This window comes from Anopheles stephensi, chromosome 3 (genome assembly GCF_013141755.1).
Source record: "Anopheles stephensi strain Indian chromosome 3, UCI_ANSTEP_V1.0, whole genome shotgun sequence".
Taxonomy (NCBI): domain Eukaryota; kingdom Metazoa; phylum Arthropoda; class Insecta; order Diptera; family Culicidae; genus Anopheles; species Anopheles stephensi.
The window spans coordinates 65,679,066-65,697,605 of NC_050203.1; the positions used below are offsets into that span (position 1 = coordinate 65,679,066).

Genomic DNA, 18,540 nt, shown 5'->3' on the forward strand with positions numbered 1-18,540 from the left:
TGATTTATTATTAGATTATTACTTATACTGCTTCTGCAAATCAACGCAGAAGTGGTACAAAATCTCGACAATCTCGGTCTTTCCACATTTTTGACAAATCAAAATTATGCCACTTAAACTTCAATAATGAAGTTCGTTATCATTACGGCCTGCTATCTTATTCCGTCCAAGCAGTAAACAAATTTTAACCGATTGAAACATTCTCAAAACTCATTACATAAACCATCAATAGTACGGTGAATGTGTTTCCAAGTAAGGTGTAATTTCATAAGACCGTACCGTGTGCTCCAATCCTTCGCCAGAATCCTGCTACCCGTCAAATCTCTTAATCTTCCAATTTTATCCAGCCACTTTCATTTCACTTTACAGCCCCAAGCCACACGCCAGACGACTCAAACTAGCTCTTCTTTTTTCTCTCTCACTCCTTCTCGTTGTAGCCTTTCCGTCGCAGATACGCAGGGTGAACTTCCGTCAAATGGTTGCAGCACCAGCAGCAGGCGTACCTGAGGCAGTTTAGCAGCGTTCCGCCACTGTCCGATGCAAACGAAACTTTTCCTAAGACACCATTACCCGCGGCGGAAGCTTCATGTTTAGTAGTGTTCCGATTTTCCCCTCACCGGTTACCTCTACACCGCCCACATCGCGTCTGTCACCATGCCACGCAACGGACCGAGAGCGCCGGAACGGAGAATGAGACAACCGAACGCAGTTTAACGCAAAACAGACCAGAACACTCGTTCCACGTGAGGGAAAAGCGGAACAACAGGGCGACTCCCTCCCCCATTTGTACGCACCGAAGTGCCTCGAGGGTTAAGGATCGTCCAAACTGTTTCCACAGCAGCCACTCCACACGCACACACACAACCACACCGGCGAGCGCACGCACAAACTCACCTCTGCTGCACGCCCATAAATGTGCGGACAAACGTGACGTATGGCTATGTACTACTATGCTAGCAAGCTATCAGCAGTCGCATGCGGTACTCGCTGCCGGCAAGGATTAGCACGCCGCCAGCGGACCAATCGCACCAACCGGCAGGGTGGCAAGAAGGACGACGATGAAGACTCCGACGATAATAGCAAAGATAAAAAGGTAATTGCGATCTCGCGCACAAGATACCGCGCGAGTCCGTTCGGCGGACTGATTCGGTGGGAAGAGGGGGTTCGCTCCCCGTTCACCCACGTCGCGCACGTGGTGATCGTGGTATGTGAGGAGGTCATGTGAATATGTAACAAATCTAACACACCGGTCCAGGGGAGAGCACACACACACACGCCCCGGTTGTGTTCGAAAGGTGTATGAAAAAGCTGAAGATAGTACGTACACGACCACCCGTTTGAAGTATGCAAAAAGGGCTCTTACCTCCGTACGGGCATCACTGCATTGGGCTGCGAGTACACGCCGAGGCCTCTGCTGCTAGTGCCGTACCGTGTCAAGAGGGATGAAAGGTTTATCTTTTCGTGCGAGCACGGGCCCAGTCAACTAACGCCCCGGCGTGTCTCGTTTGCATTCAACGAATGCCTGAGCGTAATAACGGTACGATAAGAAACGAGCATCTCTGCTCGTGATTTCTGCTGCAGCTCGAACCGTAAGCGTACCTCAGGTGTGTCGCCGGTCTAGTGAAAATGTCACCACGCTAACGGTGCCACTAATCAGTTCAGCTCAGTGGCGTTTGTTAACTCGTGAAGGCTCGTGAAAGAGTGCTGCTTCGCTGTGTGCATTTGGGGGCACACGGTATGGTTTCGGCCGTTTGGCAAAGTAGAACGGCCTACGGAAAACAGCATTCCATGTTTGGATGGCATACATACGGGGTACATAAAGGCCTTTAAGGGAAGAAAAATATATCCCTAATCACATGAAATGCCAATCGAAAGCATTGCACACGAACGCCAGCCACACAGCCAGAGAAATGGGGTTGAAAGACGAAAATAATTAATTTGATATTTACGGCAGACCATTCCATTGGGTCGATGAAACACTCTACTATTGACCGTTTTTCTGTGAATTAATATGTGGTTAAAACCACTCGCAAAGATCTACCGGCAATGAGCTTTCCTTTTCTTTGCCCTTTGCCTTTTGAACCTCAGGATGTCTGCATTTAAGTTTTCATTTTTGCCTAACATAGCCACGTAACAACCCCGATATCGAATTTTAGACAGATTGGTCCCAAATTCGTAGAACTGACTGTCCAGTTATGAATAAATAAAGTTGATCAAGCAAAATTTGAAGATCAATAACTCCAGAAGTAGCAATACAGCTTAGCTTTTCTTATGAAATAGAAGTTGTAGTATCATAAATAAGACAACATTAAACGGTTATGGGTTTATTTGCCTACAGACAACTTTAATCCCCGTACGCAGAGCTGACTATACAACTACGGGTAAAATCAAGTCACAGAAAAATACAAAAATGGCAAACCGAGATCTTTTGGAGGTTGTAGGAAGAAAACGACGAATGATCAGTCCAAAAGTCCCTAAGAAAAAGTTATGTTTGCTTATTGAACTCAATTGTTTTCCCGCGACAAACTCTCGAATCGCTTAATCGAGCATAGGAAGGAACAGAGTTAGAGTGAGAGCAAGGATGTTACGTTCAAGATTATTAAAGTCACTAAAAGAGTCTTCAACGACCATGGAATAATGACAGGGCCAAAGATAGAAATAAAGAGTACAAAGAAGAACTAGCTAATCTCTAGAGGGAGGACAAGCGATGGAATAGAATGGGGTATGATCACTTTCTCAACTATTAAAGCTCCTGTAGTCGACAACGCCTTAATCTCTTCGGTATATCCAACAACAAATTAGAGATTCTTTAAGCAGCCCTTTATTACTGCTTCCTCGGATGACTCAAACAGTATTCCACATAAAGGAAGTTACTCATTACAGTCTACCAATGAAACACTTCCGTCATCTCGAAACGTCAAGAAATGTGCTTGCTGATGAGCTCGGGCGCTTCAAACATCGCACAAATGTTCACACATTAATACAGTGGAGCATAACAAATATACATAAATGTCACATTAAGTCAAAACCCGAGACTCAGTATGGTCCACCGAACCGATCAGCAGCACCATATCATGAATAATCATGACAAATGCTCTCAGTTGAATTAAACATATCGTCTTCCGAATATTGCATTACGGAAAGCCTATCGTTTGCTGTAAGGAAAACCCCATTTTCAATCATCCATTGGTGGAATGAAAAAAGAAAAAAAGAAACTCTTTCCCAACTCAGCGAACGAGTGTCAATTTATTTCTTACCAATCTATATTCCTCGCAGAAATATTACTTTCTACACCAAGGGCGCACCAAACAGTGAATGGTAATTCAACCGCTCCACGACGCGCAATGCCAAAAACCGATCCACCCAGTTTGAAACACATTTTCCTACGAGACGGTAGCATATGTAATTAAATTCCCACATCAGCAGCCACCCTTTGGACACCAGACGCCAGCCGTGCGCATCGTCCGCCATCCGGGTACAGCGTTTCGAAATTAGTCGTGATTGGGCTGCACAATCGTAAAGCCGTACGATCTGCCACTAGGCCGGCGTAGAACACACACACACACACTCTTACGGAGTAGGCAGAAAAAACCGCATGCAAACAGGCGTATTCCTCTGAATTCCTATCGCGGATGCTGCCGTGAATACGTAAATAACTTTTCAATGATGAATCATGGATACTCTCGGCTTTATCCTTACGTTCGTGATTTTTTATTACTGTATCAGCCCGCTGGTACTGGGCTTGCCTGGGCACTCCTGTTTCTCGCTCACATGTACCACTAACTCTGCATTCCTAAGCAAGCAATCAAGCCAAGTTTCATGCATTCATGTAACGAACCGTATTTTTGTTTTGCCTTCTTGTTTGCCACTATGTTTTCTTTGCGATTCGATTTATTGCCAAACTGACTAGAGTACGCTCCAAACGCCAGATCCATCTACAATCTAATGCAGCAGTTTGACGTAGCAAACGTTGTAAATCCTCGTGCAAAGAATGGAAAATAGCTGCCGGAAAAATACGCCACTAGTACTATTTCATATTTTGCCCACTTACGTTATGCTGCCACACGCACACACAGTACATCTGTTGTGGAACAGATTTGTCCCCACGACGTTCGTTTTAATCGTGCTGCTAGGAGGACTATGTCGGCGTGTAGAGATTATTTCGATACAAAATGGCAGAACATGTAGTGCAGTCAAGCACTGCACAACTATACCGATGGCCATGTGGTACGGACTAATTTATTCAAATGATACTACCGGCAGCCCGGTCGGGTTTTTGGGTTTTAAATTTTGCCTATGAATATTGTACAGGATGATTCCGTTATTAGCATGGATTATGCATAGGTGAGCTTTACCCGGGAGCTGATAGCTATTGGTGCGTTTTTAATGAAGCGGATGAATAAGGTATCTACCATGGAGGTGTGCTGGGGTTTCATCTGTATTAGTTTACAGCTTATAGTACAGAGCTGTAGTCAACCAACAAACCCACATGGAAAGAGGATGACATCGTTATTAGTTTCGGAATGGAGCGAATCCTTCGTCCACACTCGCAAATAGTAACGAGTTTTGGAAAGCTATTTCAATGTTTTGGAAATTGGGATGACGTAAAGCTTCAGGATGATAAATGATTCAGTGTGTATTTATAAAATATTCTAGAAAAATCATTGAATTCCTATATATCTGAAATATTGGATAAATTCGTGCCCTAATCATAATCACATTCAGCAATATTCCGACAGACAATATCATCCTATTGCTCTAAACCTCTTTAAAGACTCTAGAAATCACTGGAAGATCAGCTTAAAGGCAATCATTTTGGAAGGATATCTTCATTAGTGGAATATAAGTTTATCACGAAAACGACATCTAAACCGTCTGCTACGTTCGAAAAACCTTCACATGACTGCAAGTGCTGCTGTAGAAATTAAATTCAAATTATTTACTTCCTCCTCGTCCGAAAACAGAGCTTTCAAACACTCGACTTACTTCTTCCACGAGCAAAATGCCATACCCACCCGAGCGTACAGCAACCGTGTTTCGCAGTATTTATAAACCTCCCACGAACCGCTACTTTGCGCTTGATTCGCCGAATCCCCAATTAGCCGTATTCGAATAATTCTTTGTTTTCTTGTGATTCTTTCACGTTTCACTTCGCAGGCACCACTCTCGAGCTTCTTCTGCGAAAGCACCAACGATACTATTGTGATATCGGTGAAGTCGTCCGAGCAACCGGAAGTGTGCTGCGAAAGTACGCCAACCCTTGCGGTAAGTCGTTCGGCAAACGCTCACAACAACATTTAGAGCTGTCAAAAAGGGAAAAATATCACGCCCCGTTCCCTTTCACACCCCACACTCGTACCGAAGCATCGCTTCTAACTCAGGCACATGTCCCCCACGGGGACGTAGCACGAGTTTTTAGAGCAGAATCCAAATTTTAATCATGATCAGGAAAGCTTTCCCTTCCCTAACAACAATCAACAATCACCGGGGGCAACTCGAATCCCACCGTCAGGCTCCTCACCCGCTTTTGGAAGCCGTAAATAGGCAGTCGAATGAACATCACTTTCGTTGTTGGGGCGGGCTACAGCCGGAAATGTGCGAGGATTGGAAAAACAGCTCTCGAAACCTCGAAATGATGCATACCGATTAAATGTGAGCCAAGCCTATCGAGGGCGCACTTGACAGGTGTTACACGGGGCAGAGTGAAGTGCTTCTGCTGGCAGTCAAACACGCCGCAGAAGATAGGTTTCCGGGAATCGGATCAGATGAGTCAGTTGAATGCCAAACGCCGGCCGGATTCAGGGCGATCTACATAAGAATTTGTTGGTAATGTCTGTTTTTTTTATTCCCAAGAAACGACCATGGCCCTTTGTCCAGAACAACAAAAGTTATTTTTATAAATTTAGCAGAAACTCACGTCAGCGTCTTGGGAAGCTTATATCCTTAATATCTGGAGAATATGCCTCAAAACATATAAATCACACGAAATGTGGTGAATACCGTACAGCATAGCCTGAATCAGAGTAATCCGCAGTCAAGCCAGCAACAAAACTTAACCACGCTACTATCGTGTTCATAAAATCTTTTAGATCAATCAAAACAACATCTCACCGAAGCTGCCAGAGAGTTCGCCGTAATCCCCGGCGATGGCTTTACTGCAGCACAGCAGACTCTCGTCCATCAGGCCAAATTGATTAAATATTCTACTAATTCGCAACTTTCGCGCTACTGAATCTTTAACTTTCCGCCACGGTCTTTAATACCTTGCTCAAACAGATCCACCTTCACCGCCCTCGCCCACCATCACCGCCCTTTCCCCCCGACACTATTCCAATTTCGGCCATATTTTCCATCCGAATTTCGAAAGAACTAAGCCATATCAAAAGCAAATCCGAGTATGAAACTTTTCCCATTAAGGCTCATTCGGCATAATACTGTTCCATCAGCCGCAGGTCGGCAACATTTCACCCACCCGGCAGCACGCAGCAGGTCACCTTTCGGCGGGCCCAAACCCCCTGGATTGGCTGGTCTCGGGGAAAACTACGATAAAATATCAGCATTATCACTCATCTGAAGTTAATACCTACCAAAAAACCCTAAACACACCGTCGACCGTAGTGTGGCCGTCACTGTCGGTTCACACTTCCACGAATGGACCTAACGCCCGCTCCGGTCCCAATCGATTGGGGTTGAGTGTAGGACGAGCTGGAGCTATGGGGGAGAAAATAGGATTTTCCCAATTAATATCTGCTATTTCGGTATTCTATTTTGCTACGCACGGCCGGAAACCAATATCATGTTTCGATACTGTACGCCATCCCGGCACTTCCCATTGTGCCTAGAGTGTGGTACCCGGGCTTACGACTTCTGGAACCCTGAAATCCAATTTCACCAAGTTGTCAGCAGTTTCTTGTAGCTTTTCCCCGTTGGTCGTTCGCAATGTACTGGCGATGGGGATTTGTACTCCGTTCAATACACTTTCGGTGTGCTGCTTCGTGTCTGTACCGCCCTCTAGGGGACAACCCGGGCGCGTTTAGCCCTACGGTCAAACGCTCCGTGAATGGAACCGTGGAGCAACTGCCAACGGAATGTTGCCCCAAAGGCAGATTCTTAAGATTTATTTGACACAGAACGAAAGCTGGGCAGCTCTTTTGCTCCACCGCCGGTGGCTTTTGTCCGTACGACCTACGTAACCCTCGGGCAGGGCGAAATGATCATGAATAAGGTATGCGCCGTTTGCTTACACGCTCAACCCGGTACACATTCCAATATGTCTTTAGCTTTTTGACGGCCGACAACCTCATGACACATTCATTACATACACATACTCTTTAACACACGAACGGAGTCCACCGTTGCGGCAGGAGGAAGACTTTTTGTTTCTAGTTAAATCTCTTGCAGAAAAGTTGAGTTGCCTGGCCACTCCACCACCATCCGGAGCACAATGCACGGTGTTTGCAAAAGGTGTGCGTCTCACAAAGGTGGGGAGACTACAAATACGATTACACTGCGGTTTCCGAATGAGCCAGCATGATCATTCATATTTCATATACCCGCAACCTACACTCGCTGCTACGTACCCGGTTCGGAAGTTTGGATCTTTTCCGAAGAAAATATATTACACCACAACGTATCCCTGGCGCACGTAAAGACGTCGATGACAGACGCGTCCGCTTTCTTTGCAAGTCATCTAGATTCGATCTCTAAATACATATTTATTATGGTGCAGCGCAAAACACAACACGGGGGTTTTTGCTCGCAAAACAACAAAACTCACACTCCACTCGCTCTTGAACTTCAAATCAAATCCATGATTGATGACACGTGAGGCGAACCGTTCTGCTACAACAGCTCCCAAAGAGGGACGCCTCGAATGGCGTCTCGAGCGTCGATCATACCCTCTTTAGTTTCTCGTGTCCGTTACATTCCAAAACGACATGACCGATGATGACTCTGTCATTTGCTAGACCTTTTAAACGCTGAAAGCATCGACACAGGGCACAGTGATGGAGGAAGCGGTCAAAAGCATGAGCAAATTAAGTTAAAATCTTTAGCGTAAATAACATACGTGTCTAATATTTTTTTATACTTTCATTTATCACCTTGATTTTGCTATTAAACGATTTTTTGATTGTTTGTTTTAATATTTGGCACCTTGGACAATGCACTACACTAAGCTAATTTAATACTTCCACGTTTTTCTGTCAGATGACGCACCCTTGATAGAATAGAATTTTCTCTATTCTTGAGCCATTATATTAGACAATATATTAGTCATTAAAATCTTCACCTGACCACGTTATTCTATCAGAATAACTAATGGAAAACCCCTTTTTTGTTTTAATAACGGCTTTGGACATACATCGGGCATTTAGCTTTACAGCTTAATTACCAGAAACGAAATTATTCCCACAGATGTCACTGCAACCTCTAGCTGCGCTTCGTCCAATAAATATGTTTCGCCAACCATAAAATACACTCCCGTTGATTAAATATCGGGACCACAGTTCGTTCGAGTTTTCCCCATGGTGTGCAGCGGTATCCCTATGCCCGTTCACCGATTCGCCCCCCAAGAGCGCTGAGGACGAATGGACACCATTTTCCAACGCTTTCTCTGCCATCGCATAATGCCGGGCGGTACCATCGCTTGCGATGACCGAAGCATAAACAGTATCGATACATTTGCAGCCGGAGACTGTTCTTTCCTAACGTACCGACCAAACATTCTTGCCAGCAACGAGCTTATAGCTGTCAGGAAATCAATTTCATCGACGTAATTCCCAGCATCCCCACAGCGGGAGGGGCATGGAAGCCGCCATTGTGCTGTGGAGAGAAACATTTTTCTCTCCAATCACCCGCACGCATCCATTGGCCAGGATGTGATTAAAATTGAAATGGAATCCACGTCGAGTACGGCTCCCCCGAAAGGACAGAACCGATTGTCTCTAAGCGTCTCACCGTTGATGGATTTTATTTCCATCTCCATTAGCGCGCGCACCCCTTCGGGACCCCGGTATGCGGTTCCCAGACTCCGTAGACCGGCCGGTGCCTGGGTGATGTAATTAAATTTTTCATTTTCATCCCCCCAATGGCGGGGATCGATCACGGGTTACACGCACGCAAGTACGCCACAATCATTGCCGCTTGATCCCATTTCCAGCACTTAAATTAGGAAATGAAAGGCGAACGATGCGAGATAGCGAAGCGAAAAAATGCAAACCGGGCCGCCCGAAAAGGGCGACAGACAACCGGATGTCGCCCATCGTTGCTCTGTCAGCCATACCAAGGGCAACAGTTATGATTCATCTGCAAACCATCGAAAAATAGCCACCGACCGGCCGACCGACCGGACAAACGTTCGACCGATGTAGACCCTTTCATGGTTATTTGTTCGCAGTTAATGTAGTAGAAACGGGTCCACCGTTTTTGCAGAGGGGGTTTGAAGGCAAACTTACGCTTTCTCTTCTCTCTACTCATCGACCCGAAGTACGTGTTTGAAGTGAGTACTGGGCGCATCCTAGCGTAAACTGGAACCGCCGAAAACTTTACATTCGTTCGTCCAACGCCCCTCCCTTTGCCCAATGCTATCTGCCTCAGATAGTGGACCGAGTCTTAATATCTGTTGAATCCAAACCACACCGTTATGCGGGTAATAAATAACATAATTTTACACTCCGAAAACTGGAGAGACTCTCGGTCTCCTAATCAGTCGGCATGGATAAACGAGGCCCGCATGGTTAGCACCACCATTCGAGATCGTCCAATGAGTTGTGGAACAAAAGTGGAGGGGAAAAATGTGTGGCCTAAAAACTTTTATTCTATTCATTTCACTTTCCGCATACCTTGGCGGTAATTTCGTAGGGTCTATTTGACCTATAAATATGCCCTAAGAGTTGCCAACTAAACTCGTACCTTTGCCGTTCTATGCGATTTCATTTTGTGTGTGTGCGTTTAAATTGCAATTTGATTTAAATTTATTATCCCAACGGTGATTCGCATTAAAAAGCGCGATGCTGTTATTTTATTTTGGCTCTTTTGCTGACATTAAATGAAAATTCTCAAACAGGTTTAAATGAACTTTCTGGAGGCAGTCAGCATATTCAAAGCTTACCTTGGCAATTAAGAAATTCTATTCCACCATTGCAACCATTGGATAAGTAACATAATTAAGAGAACATTCCTTCGTTCTCGCATTCATAGACCGACGCAATCGAAAGGACTTCAACAAATCGGATGGTACAAAGTAGGTCAAGTAAGCTTTATTATAGAACTGCAAGAATCGAGAACGGATTTTCATTCAGCAAAACCCGGGAATAAAAAGCAAAATCAAACAAACAAATGAGACGGATTTTCTTCAAACTCATTAAGCGCTACGGTAATTGAATGCCACCCTGGAACAAATGCTGTTAAAGTTTAATGGGTAACGCATACGCTTTCGAGCTTTTATTATCAGTAAAATAGCACAACTCTACAATTACGGCTTACCTTATAAAGCATCGAAGATAGGAGTTGTGCTCGTTTCCGTACGGCTTTCTAACCCACGAAAAAGGTAATTGAAGTAAAAGCCTAGCGCGGGTTTTCTCGCAATCCTTCTGGTCTCTCGATCTCTCGTCGTCTACTGCTTTAAATGATGCGTGAAACATTTGGAACAACAAATCCGCAGAACCATTTCTTGGAGCAGGCAAAATACACAAGCCCACACACACTCACAAACACATACTCCAAAACCATTCAACTCAATACCCTCACTTGTCCATATCGTTCAGGCTTCATAATGGCTTACTTGCTTTCTTTTGCACGCCTTTTCTAACACAAACGATAAACATGCTCCCACTGCTGCGATGCCACGTGGACCGGCCCCTGAAAGCAGCACACCCAGGGAAGTCTCGGTACCGGCGGGGTAATGTACGGTAACGGAACCATTGTTTCCGGTCCGCTGGAATCGCTAATAGATTTACTGATGCCCGGCAACGTGGAAGAATTCGATCAGGTAGGCGGCAGCGGGTCTGATTCCCATACCCCGCCGATAGGCGCATAGACACAGCAGGAATGCATCCTCTGCAGCAGACATCCTCTGCGTCATCCCTCTCGGGGTGGAAATCTAATTGTGCGTCATTTGCATTTTCCTCGCAACTACGTTTTTCTTCCCTCTTTCTCTCGCTCGCCAATCGACACAACAAACGCAGGACTACGTCTTTTCATTTCTGCTGTCGGCCAGATTTTTCATCCGCTCGTACGAGCTGCTCGGGAAGCTGCTGGAATCGATCCCGGAACCGGAACCGCTCGAGCGCATCGTGCCCCTGCTCGGCGTCTGGACGCGTATGTTCCCGTACGATTTTCGCGACGAGCGCATGATGAATCACGTCAAACATATCGTAGCTAGGTACGTAGCGTCCAGCAGCTGAGTTCAGTTGATTTCATGATTGATAGTGGCCATCGCTCACCGAATTAACTATCTGCTAGTTTCTGGTTTTTCCCCGAAACTCCACTCTGTTCCATTACGGAGGGAGGTCTCTCTCTCTCTCTCTCATTCGGTATTTTTCTCCGTATTCGATACGTGTTTGTCAGTTTTTCCTAATTAACCTATCCTTCCTTGTTTCCGGCTGCTGCGTGGACAGATGTGCGGACACCAAGCTTGCTAACGTGGTGCCCCAACTACTGTGTGCCTTGCTGGCTCGACTTACCGAGCTGGAAAACCACGAGGAAGAGCTCAGAAGCTATCAATCAACCGTAGACAATAAGGTAGAAAACACCATCCAGATTGTGTATCGCGTGGCTCTCGCTTGCTCACTCTATCTTTCTGTCTCTCTCTCACACATACCAACTTCACCAACAGACTGAATCGATCAGCTGGCCGACGGCTACGCAGCTGGCTCAGCTACTGTGCCGCATCGAGCGAAACCTCGCCAAACACGTCGGCCCGGAAGAGTTTGTGCAATGCAGTCCCAACCTGCTGAAAGACCCGAACCGGGAGGACTTTACACCGAAGCTAGCGTCCAGTGGTGCAGCGGGCGGTGGCAGTTCCGGCACAGGTCACGCAACCTCGCTGGATGGTAAGAAAACGTGCAACCTGGAAAGCTACCTAGAATGGTCCGCCCGATTGCGGTTGCTGGTTGCGAACGAGATACTGAAGGTATGAGGGCTTGCATTACGCGTTTTCGATTCGTTTCCTATTTTATACTTCCCTTCCGTGCGTATTGATCGAGTTTTGATTATCAACCCGCCCCCGCCTGTCTGTCTTCCTTCCCAGTGTCGAAATATTCAGGATCGCAACAAGCAGTTCGAGCTGTGGAGTGGTGCCGCCCAGTACTGCCTGCTCGTGGGGAACTACAATAGCGCGACGGCCATCCTAGAATCGTTTGATCTTCCACCCGTCGCCCGGCTGCAGGTCACGGTAAGCGAATTCATAATATTCGAGACAGAAATGTGCGCTTTTGATTGCAAAACCAAATGCAATGCCACCGGTCGAATGGTATGACTTTTCCCGAGAGCAATATGTGCATCGTGGAAATAGCTTTAAACTTTGGCATTTTGGAACCACTACGCAATACAACTTTAAATGTGTGTCCTCCTGGAGGAACTAATTTACTGTAACTATGTAACGATGTAACAGAATCGCGCCATGGGACGCATGTGTTTGTGGAGAAGGATGTGGTAATTAAAACTTTTGTACGAAAACGCAAGCGTAGTTGCGCAGTAACTCCAAAACATTGTGTCCGTATTTTCAAACAAACCATAACTTTTGCTGCATTCGATGATGTTTGAAAGCTTAGTTTCCTTGGGCATTTCATGCAGGAAATATTACAACCAACAAGCCAATATAATCAATGAGGTTGCCCGGTGGTGGTTGCGACTCACACGCAGGTCTTCACACGGCAGGGCCGGGGTTCAAATCTCATCTCAACCGTTCGTCAATAGTGCGGACTGACTCTCCAACTATGCGCAATCAATAAGTCTAGTAATCCATTAATGGCAAGCATATGAGCTAAGAGGTCGTTAGGCCATGAAAAAGAATAGCAGATTAAATTAAATTCAGAGCTTTTTTAATAGCAAAATTTTGATACTTGCTCGTCGCATAATATCTATCGAAACCAATTAATGTACAGAAACTAGAATTAATTTATTAAATTACCGATGGAGAAAAATGTGCACACAAGACAAAGTAAGTTTTCCAATTTTCTCAAGTATTGCGGAGTAATGTTGTGACAGTATTAAAAATCTAAAATTATGCAGGACTTCCCTTCTCAACTTTTCGCTCATTACATTACGGCTGCAAGTATTTGCACAGTAGACAAAGAGTTTTCCGCATCTTAAAATTCAATTTTCGCTGCACAAAAAGCTCTCTTTCACAGCTCATCTACACTCTGTGCCCTTCTATCTTGCTAATCATCAAGCATCATCGTTGCATTCAACTTCGTCGTCTACGGCAAAATTCATAATCCCTGTCAAGCGCATTAATGAACCCGCGCGCCAGTAAAAATGTAATCCAATCAAACAACGGAAAATCTCGGCCCGATTGTTCCTGGGTGTGAAGCCGGCCACTCGATCGAAATCACTCCAACAGATTATGCTTCCCGCAAACCGCGTACGAATGGAGTCATAAAAATTAATTAAACGAAAAACGCACTAGCTTGGAAATGCGGCCGCCACCAGGCGCGTACCGTGGTTGGGGAGGTTTGAAAAATCACTTCCCACCCTATGGAAGCCGCGCCTCAGGGCATCACGCTGGTACTATAATTTACAATCAATTGCAAAGAGCACTCGAGAAATGCTGCAAATTCTGCGCAGATCCTGGGATGAAGTTGAACAATGCGCACCGATCCATTTTCTTTTTCTTTTTTTTTTTGGTCGGTTTTGCTGGCGATCGTTCCTCAGACGGCAACCATGATAGTAAGACTGGAAGTTGGAAAAGTGCACTTGAGCCGAAAGTATTGTGATCCGGTTCGCTGCCTTCCGTTCATGTCCATTGCATATGCAGCTATGTGGGCATGTGGTGCATTGTTTTATGGGTCCCTGTTTTTTTTTTGCCTTCTCAAATGTTGACTCCCGAGCATCGTCGCTAGAAGACATACATCCTGCACGCTAAGGTACGCTCTGCCGGATATTGGAAAGGTTTGTGCAGTTTTTTTTCTGTACTGTTTGCTTTACTTCGCTACCACAACGTTTGAGTGTTTTTTTTCCTTACGTAAAAAAGCTCCCACAATAGCCAAGGCATTTGAAACAAAGGCGAAATAAAAAATAAATCAACAAGATTACATCCCACTGCACCGTTGCACCGCGTGCACTCGTGTACGATCGGAAACAAGTTTTTCCGGAATCCCTCGAAAACCAATCAACAAATAAAAAAGTACACACAATTTCCGCACACACACACAAACAGGCGCGCATACATATATGTAAACCCAATATGCACAAGCCCGAATGCAGCGTACTGCTGATCTATTGGTTAGGCAGCCGCAGCGATAGCTATTTCGTTGCGGTCATCAAAGAAACAGCATCATGCCACAATATGCAAGCGGCTCAGGAGGAGGTGAAGGAAATCCAATAATGCTAAAACAACTCTATTGGGTAGTTTGAAACTTTGTGTTGCAGAGGCATCGTTTGCTAGCAATTGTCGAACGGCATTTAATGCTTTTTTGACATTTGTTTTAAGTGCTGCTCAGCGCTTAGTCTAAATGTGTCGGAGCATTCTGTTGCATCTGGTTTAGACAATGCATTCAATGGCTAGCGATGTTGGAACACGGCTAACAGCAAACCACTTTTATTATGGTTTCCATTATTTTAATTGAACAAATGGAGATGCAATTCGATGAAAAAAACAAAACAGAGTTCCCCATAAACTGCAATCATCGCCGTAATCACAAACGCTTTCCGTTTACAATTCAACCGATTTATTTTATTTTCCCAATATCAGATTGAGCGTTTTTATGAACCTTAAAAATTAATCCATGAAAATAAATGAAACATTTTTAACAAAGCCTGTTGGTCGCTTTTGGAACGGTTATATATTAGCGATTTCCTTTCCTTTCCAAAAACATTCTTTTTGTCAATAAATTAACCCGCATGCCAAAATGGATTCAAATATGTCCTATATTACGGATTTTGTATCACTAGTTGATTGTAAATTGAATCGTCTCAAACCTCTTTTATCAACATTGTACTTCTTTGTCATACAATGTATCAAGGCTTTCATTTTCTCTACAACTCATAGTCGTATACCCCATTTTCAGATGCTAGATTGTAGCTTTGGTAACTTTTTTCACATAAATTAATGTTCACCCATTTTGTGCTCTATCCCGACTGGTTTTTTTCGCCACTTAGTTGCAACTTTTGATGTTATTTGAGCGTATTTTTTTGTAATAACCTTTTCCGTCAGAGTTCATTACATTGAAACGTGCTGAAAATAGCGTCCCACCCATTTTCATGATCCATTTAAAATCACTATCAATAAAATGGAAGGAATACAGCAAAAAACACACACACACACACACACACACACAAACCTTCATCCCCGATGGCTAGTAAAAACAAAACTCCCGCCAACGCTATGTTACACGTCAAGGGTGACACTTAAACTGTCCACCACAGCCACCAAACAGGGTGTGTGGCGCTCGAAAGCTCTCACGCTTTTAACCACTATCAACTATGGTGGAATCGACGACGACAACGACGATGGGCAAGCTGCTGTTCGAAAACAGAATGCTCTCGATAACCTCCAAAGCCCCTTTCGTTGGCAGCATCGCCTGACAAGTTTCAATTAACCGGGACAAATTAGTTTCATTTTCTTCCATCAACGCCACGCCCTGATCGGGGCCCTCGTCCAGCGTGGGGTTTGCCAATGATGGCCACTGACGTCAGCCTCTTCGTTCGTCTTAATGCATAGTTTTAACGTTTTTTTCGTGTTGCCTCACTACTCTCACTTATCTTCTTTTCCATTGTTTTGCGTTTGTTTTGCGCTCCTACTTATGGGCCGTAACAGTGGAGCAAATTGTCATCGACAACGAGCCAACAGCTTGACTGCATGCAGCGTCATGCCGAGGGTTGCGGTAGCCTCTGGAGCAAACAGACGGAGCAGCACGGAAACGGAAACACTGATGGGCGCCGCTCTGTACTGCAACCGACGTTAGCGAACGGATCACCCAAACCATCGACATCGGCCAGCTCAGCAACGGTCTCGACCGGCAGCGGGGTGACCAGATCAACGTCCAACGAATGGGTCGTGATTCCGGTTTTTGTCGACATCATCAAGCTTGCACTGAAGGCACGAGAGGACTGCTGCGTAAGGTAAGCTCACACGCACACCTGTCAATATCAAAATCCCACAAACGAGCTTGTCACAGACCATTGCCAATTCCATGGCACGGGTGTGCTACAAATAGCTGTACGACTGTCGAAATTACTCACATTCATGTTCGCATCATCATCATCGTGGGATTGGTACGGAACTGTTTACCATTGTGCTATTTATCTTATGCGTTCGTTGCTCTACTCCATCTCCGTCTCTTTTTTTTCTCTCTCTCCCTCAACACACACCTTTTTACACGCCCTCGGACATCGGACGACAGACTGCCGAATGGTCACATAAACATGACAGCGTTCGATCGATTGGCGGCCATCGTCGGAGCTTTTACCAGGCACATGATTCAGGTCAATCAAACGCTACCGGATGTTGGACAGTACGCGACACTCTGCCAGTTCATGCAGAGCTGCAAGCTTCTCAACGAAACAGGTGAGCAGCTGTGTTTATTTGTTTGTCCCTTGGACCTCTTTATTTGTTCTACATCCCATCCTTCCAGTTTGTTTGGCTTTTGACAGACCAGAGCCATGAAAGTTGGGAAGAAAACGAAACACGAACAAGTACCGGATGCTCATGTGGTAGCAGCAGTGTGTATGTGTGCTATTTTTGTAAATTAATACCATGGACAGTACCTAATGTCAGAAAATGTCAGTTTCACTTCATGAGCAGCAATGTACCTTTTAGATTTTCTTTTCACTGTGTACACACACTCCCCTATATTTACATGTAATTGAACCTTGATGGCTTCCGGTTGCATCAGTAACGTGTCGCATGTGGTTTTAAATGGAGTGATAGCAGAGAAAAACTCGTTTATGGCAATATAATACTGAGCGACAGGTTGATCGAACAACGATTGCGTTAACGATCAATCAAGCATAATTCAATCAACGTTTCTATACGGTTTGCGTGCTTTCATGTTTGTTTAAATGAATTTCACGTTACCGTCGTAATGAGTGGCACACCAGGCAGCTCCATCACGGGCATAATTGCATACGAAAAGGTAGCGTTATTTTGTAGTGGACCCAGCGGGATGAGCTTGAACGTTTATTGTTTTTAATATTTCAAGCAACGCACAAATAGAATAAAACTTTTAATTAAACAAAACGAAACATGTACAGGAACAATTAAACCCTACAAAGCACCAGGCGTCTCCATAAGAGGCATAATTGCGTATAGAATGTAGATATATTTTTTAAGCAGACCCGGAGGGATATTATTTATGACATGTTCAATTAAATTTCTTCGTAATTCAAACAAATCAAAAATTGCATACAATTCTTAATTCAACAAAGTTTAACACATTCAAGATGAATCGAATATTACAAAACACCAGGCGTCTCCACCAGTAAGGCAATGCAGCTCGTTTTTTTGTTGCTGATCTCTTTGCAGGATAAAACATTCACACTGTGCTGATTATTTGAAAGCAAATGTTAACTGCAGATGAAAAATCATGGCTCTGAGTGACGAAAATTACAAAATCAAACCAAAATTACTTTAATCAAATAATTGAAAATCCAGAAATGACATACCAAAACCTTTCGATGATATTTCACCAAGAAGAAGACCAGAAGAATTTTTTTTAAAGAAATATCTAGCCTTTTTATGCATCAATTACCAGCATAACTGACTGGTAACTAATGGCGCTAATATTTTACCAAATAACAAACCACCTGGCGCCTCCATATAGTTCAACTGCCATTTGGAAATACATTATCATGCCTTACCTAGAAAGGAAACCTGCTCTCTTCACACAAAAAAAGTCCAAACTAGTTTTCAAATATTTCAACATTTTAAAACGCATCGCTCGACAATCAAAGTAAGCTAAGTCCGCTTACGCTCGATCCGAATGCAACATATTTTATGAACCCGAAAGAATGCTCATCATTCAACTCTTTCATCTCCTAAACAACTGCTTTTTAATCGTTTGTTTGATCTTCAAACACTTTACCGTCACTTCAACGGGAAAGCCACCCTCGAACAAACAAGCTATTAGCTGTCAGTGTTTATTGCGTTCATCCCCTAAACGCACCGCTGCGGACAGGAGCATATTTTATGAGCGCGAGAAGCAAAGGAAAAAAACCCGTCGTTCGATCATATCCCAAAAAAAAGCTTCCCCTAACACGATGTTTGCTAGCTGCGGGGAAAATGGCTATAAAGCAAAAACATAAATCACCAAAAACCCTGCTCTCTATCACGACACGACAAACCACTCGGAAAAGCGACCATTTAGTGCGCATACAAAT

The 18,540-nt window shown here is 44.5% G+C and overlaps 1 protein-coding gene across 4 annotated transcripts in view; it reads left to right on the plus strand.

Moving 5' to 3' along the window:
• The window catches only part of LOC118511704 (ras-GEF domain-containing family member 1B-like), a 37,693-nt gene that overhangs the window by 11,983 nt on the left and 7,170 nt on the right, over positions 1–18,540 (plus strand). For 3 of the 4 annotated variants that reach the window (XM_036055120.1, XM_036055122.1, XM_036055121.1), the window contains 9 exons: positions 438–1,093; positions 5,158–5,265; positions 10,871–10,990; positions 11,187–11,383; positions 11,619–11,742; positions 11,837–12,133; positions 12,251–12,394; positions 15,980–16,284; positions 16,566–16,729. In XM_036055120.1, coding sequence (XP_035911013.1) covers positions 935–1,093; positions 5,158–5,265; positions 10,871–10,990; positions 11,187–11,383; positions 11,619–11,742; positions 11,837–12,133; positions 12,251–12,394; positions 15,980–16,284; positions 16,566–16,729 — 1,618 coding nt within the window. In that variant the 5' untranslated portion in view covers positions 438–934. Of the gene's footprint in view, positions 1–401; positions 1,094–5,157; positions 5,266–10,870; positions 10,991–11,186; positions 11,384–11,618; positions 11,743–11,836; positions 12,134–12,250; positions 12,395–15,979; positions 16,285–16,565; positions 16,730–18,540 lie in introns of all 4 variants that reach the window. The other variant, XM_036055123.1, reaches the window with a different exon arrangement.